Genomic DNA, 4236 nt, shown 5'->3' on the forward strand with positions numbered 1-4236 from the left:
CAACCATGCAAGGCGACAGTCAGCTGTCAGGAGCAAAGTGACAGGGACACAACAACACTGAGCTAGGAGGAGCTGGGGATTGAACTAGCAACCTACCGGTTACAAGTCAACTGCTCAACCTCCTGAGCTAAGCCGAGCCACCCTGTATGAAAACTGAGAAGGAGTTATTAATTTAATAGCCATTAAAAGTGTTCTGGACAGTGGTTATTGAATGCTCTCTTTGTCAAACTCCATGATGAATAATGAACGTGATATTTCGTTTGATACTACAGAAAATGCAATGCTCAAACTACTACGATCACAGACTAGTGGTATATTGAATATACCACGGTTGTGATCGTATACGGGACATCTTTATAGTCGAAATCTCCCGCCAATACTGAACCCATATTTCGAAGCAGTAGCCCGAGGCGAAGCCTCGAACGTCACACCCTACGTCAGTTCGCCAACGTGAATCCTACTCGAAGCGGAGCTTCGCTGGGGGAGGAGCCGACATACTCGACACACGCCCCGATGCCTCGACGCAAAACGTAACATCACTATGTAGAGGGCGCTGTTGTGGTACCCAGTGACACAACCTAATGTGTGTTTGCTGTAAGGCTGCTGGAGAGACTATTTTAACAATCAACCAGCAACGAGTCACAAGGTAAACACCCCACCATGACCAGTTAACGCTGCATATCATATATACTGCCAAAAAATGATAAATATAAGTGTTTTGACCTGTGGTTGACGCACGCCATTTGTGCGAGCGTCCATCTTGGTTTTCAGTTGTTGACATCCATCGTCTTGTTGTCTCTCCTGTACTACCGGCTGTCCGGATATTCACGTTGACGTTTATCCCATTGAGTAACGCTCTAATGACCATGTTTTATATTTATCAGGGACTAGTCTGCCTACGCTGACTTTATCTGCGGTCCACTCCCTGCTACACAAGTGATCCTCCATCCTGCTGCACAAGTGATCCTCCATCCTGCTGCACAAGTGATCCTCCATCCTGCTGCACAAGTGATCCTCATGGTAAGTTGACTTGTAAGTTGTAATCAAGTGATCCTCATGGTAAGTTGACTTGTAATCAAGGGATCCTCATGGATACATTTACGGTGTTCTTCCATTCTGTTCCAACCGTAGTGCGACTCGATAGCAGAGTCTATCGAGTCCTGCACGCTCCCTTATGTGTTTGGTTTTGTTCTGCAGACCAATTGCCTCTTATCATGATTGTATTGATTGATGCTCCCACTACAGAATCACGTTATTTTACACCACTGTGCTCACCCCATGTAAACTGGAAGAATATGCGTAGAATATTTTGATATTGTATTATAACGTCTTTATTGGAGATTTCAGGGTTACAGTTTGGGCAATGTATGTAATTATGTATATAATTAAAAAAAAAAAACATAACTAATCAATTAAACTAAATACATAACTTAAGCAAGAAAAGTGTAGCACAGTATTGTTAAAACCTGCTGGATATATTTTGGAATTTTCAATATTGTCATGATGCACATGTGAACCGATGAGTAGCACGATTTGATAGGTAGCATAGATTGGCAGAACAACGGCGCTTATGATCACTGTGCCATCGTCCATCTATTCCTGTATTTACTAAACCTATCGCGTATGTGTTGTGTACTTCTGTCCCTGCTTCCAGGCCACAGAGAAGACTGCCTGGGTGTCCAGCCCTTCGTACAGTCGGTACTGGCGGCACTACCAGCAGGCCATGGGCTGGTACCAGACACACCGACAAGCCTTCAGCAAGGCTCTGCTCGCGGCTCATGGCCCGGCGTGCTACGGTCAGCTGTACCCCTGTAAATCCTCCTCTAACCAACTCAACCACCTGTACACTGAACGGCACGGCGGGGCCAGGGACTGTGGCGGCCGGGGGAGGAGAGGGGAGAAGAGGTACAGGGAGTCGCCTGAGCCGCTGGGCTGTGAGGAGGAAGTGGAGGAGGACAGCGACTTGGAGGAAGGAGAACCAGAGATTGAATGTGACGTGAGCAACATGGAGATCACGGAGGAGCTCCGGCAGTACTTCGCCCTGACGGAGAAGCACAGAGAAGAACTCAGTAAGTGACTCCTAACAGAAAATAAATGGAAACACCCCCAAGAAAGTCTCAAATACATAAAAATTTGGATAGAAGGTGTGTGCCTCTGTGAACAGACAATTACGATGGGCGGTGGTTGCTAGTAAATCACAATAGCTAATGGTGTTGTGAGAGAGTAAAGAATAGACTAGTACTGCACTAGCATTCCAACGATCATACAACTACTAGTATGATGCTCCACCCTTTTCACATTAAACATAAAGTACTCAATCCCACATAGCCTTACAACCGGCACAACCTCAAACGTGGAAATCTAGTCAAACAGCCATCCATAGTTCGCCGAGTGTAAAAGCTGCTTGAACAATTGACTACTGTAATGCTCCATCAGCATCGGGGGAAATGAAATCTTGAAGTGGGTTTTATTCACTTCTTTAGATACATTATGTTGTTGAAGTGTGTTGGTAGATAGACAGACAGGTTGGTCGTCCAATTATTTCCTTCGTGCCGAAGGAAAAAGATTGTGCACCTTTTTTTTGTTGATAATCGAGTATAGAGCTTGCCCAATTATGCCCGGAGCAATGTAACAGCCCAATTGGCTTCCATGTTATTGGCTAATGTTGCACAAAATAGCACCAAACCTCTGCAGTAGCATGATTAGGGTCCCTACACAACAACTAAGCATCAACAACTTAGTTAGCGTACTGGGAGATTAATAAAAAATAGTTTTCCAAGTCTGTGCCTTACCAGTAGGTCCATTTTTCAAGGAAGTCTTCCTTTACTTTAACTAAACAATGTACCATTAGAACACAGTAGTGACATATTGAAAATGTCTAGACTGTATTTCAGATTAATTAAATGTTATCTTCATTGAAAACTGTGCTTTCTTTAAAAAATAAGACATTTCTAAGTTACCCCAAACTTTTGAACGATAGTGTATACGTCAGATTATCAGAATTATTGAATATGATCAAAAAAGGCCTCTGAAACAAATGGCCATCCGTTGCTTTAAGAGCCGCTGTTCCCTCTGTCCCACCAGAGAAGCAGCAGGAGCTGGAGGACAAGGAGCACGCCTGCTACGTGCCCGCCGACCAGGACCTCCACCGGGGGGCGCGGCTGGGCACGACCGCCGCGCCCAACGAGCGTCCCGGGGTACGGCGCGGGGCGGAGATGAGGAAGCTGTACGGCGTGGACACGGCCAAGATCCAGGCCATGGAGGCAGCGCTGCAGCTCAACTTCGACCGCAACTGCGACCGCAAGCTGCCCAAGTACTGGCCCGTCATCCCCCTGCGCCTCTGACCCCTGACCCCGGACCAGTGGCTAGGGGGTTCTGAGGGCGGGATGGAGGGACCCGCTGTTTGCTCAAGGGCACTTAGTCGGTAGTGAAAGTTTGGATTCCTTACGATTCTTGAAGATGTGGATGGAGTTCAGGGCTGTGGGGCCTGCGTGGTCAGCGAGCCGCCATGATGGATCTCAGCGCCTGATGGGACCTGAAGGCGGAACCCAGATGACCTTAAGAACCAAGATGTCCTACTGCACTCACTGGCTGTCAGTCAGAGGATTTGTTAACTTCTGAATGATGCAAACACAGTCAAGGAAACCTGTATGATTTCAGTTGTTATAAATTGCTTACGTTCCAGCAGGTGGCAGTGTTTGACTGTTGACCTGAAGTATTTTTCTGCGGGCATTCATTTCACAAGGAGGTTAGGGTTAATTTTAGAGTGTTATTTTTCAGGCAACTTGAGTACTAGGTGTGTGTGTGTGAGTGAGTGTGTGTTGCTCTCACTTTAAGGAGCTGTTTGATGCAGACATTGATTTTATTGGGGTTCCACGTTTCTGGACCCCGTTCTCACTTACTCCACATGTTGGAGGTTCACTTTTTATCGTTATGCCTTACTGTTCATTTAAAGGTTATTTTTATGTTTTGTAATAAAGATTTTTGCATTTGGATGAAGCTTGCTTGGGCATAAGAATCAATTTTCGTTGTATGAAATACTACTTTTTTGAGGGGGTTTAAGACGAAAATAAATGCCCATTCCAAGTAGTAAGTAAAAGGGGTAAAGTGTGCGAACAAAATGTCAAGAGATTTGCATCTTATCACCATTTACTTTATTTAATGAAGACATTACATTAAAACTCATTAATGCAGAACTGATTTTGTGCTGTAAGAAAATTGCACTTTTGCACGTAA

The 4236-nt window shown here is 45.3% G+C and overlaps 1 protein-coding gene across 1 annotated transcript; it reads left to right on the top strand.

The window, feature by feature from the left end:
- Positions 1-1088: 1088 nt before the first annotated feature.
- Positions 1089-3999, top strand: gemin8 (gem (nuclear organelle) associated protein 8). The gene is made up of 3 exons (XM_060049327.1): positions 1089-1103; positions 1655-2069; positions 3085-3999. The coding sequence occupies exons 1-3, from the start codon at positions 1089-1091 to the stop codon at positions 3342-3344; spliced, it is 690 nt and encodes a 229-aa protein (XP_059905310.1). The 3' UTR covers positions 3345-3999.
- Positions 4000-4236: the final 237 nt, after the last annotated feature.

Source organism: Gadus macrocephalus, chromosome 4 (genome assembly GCF_031168955.1).
Source record: "Gadus macrocephalus chromosome 4, ASM3116895v1".
In the NCBI taxonomy this organism is placed as follows: Eukaryota; Metazoa; Chordata; class Actinopteri; order Gadiformes; family Gadidae; genus Gadus; species Gadus macrocephalus.

Bases quoted from the DNA above. Each gene is read 5' to 3' on its own strand.
- gemin8 (XM_060049327.1), top strand. The intron at 2,070-3,084 runs GTAAGTGACTCC...CTGTCCCACCAG, and splicing joins GAAGCACAGAGAAGAACTCA to AGAAGCAGCAGGAGCTGGAG.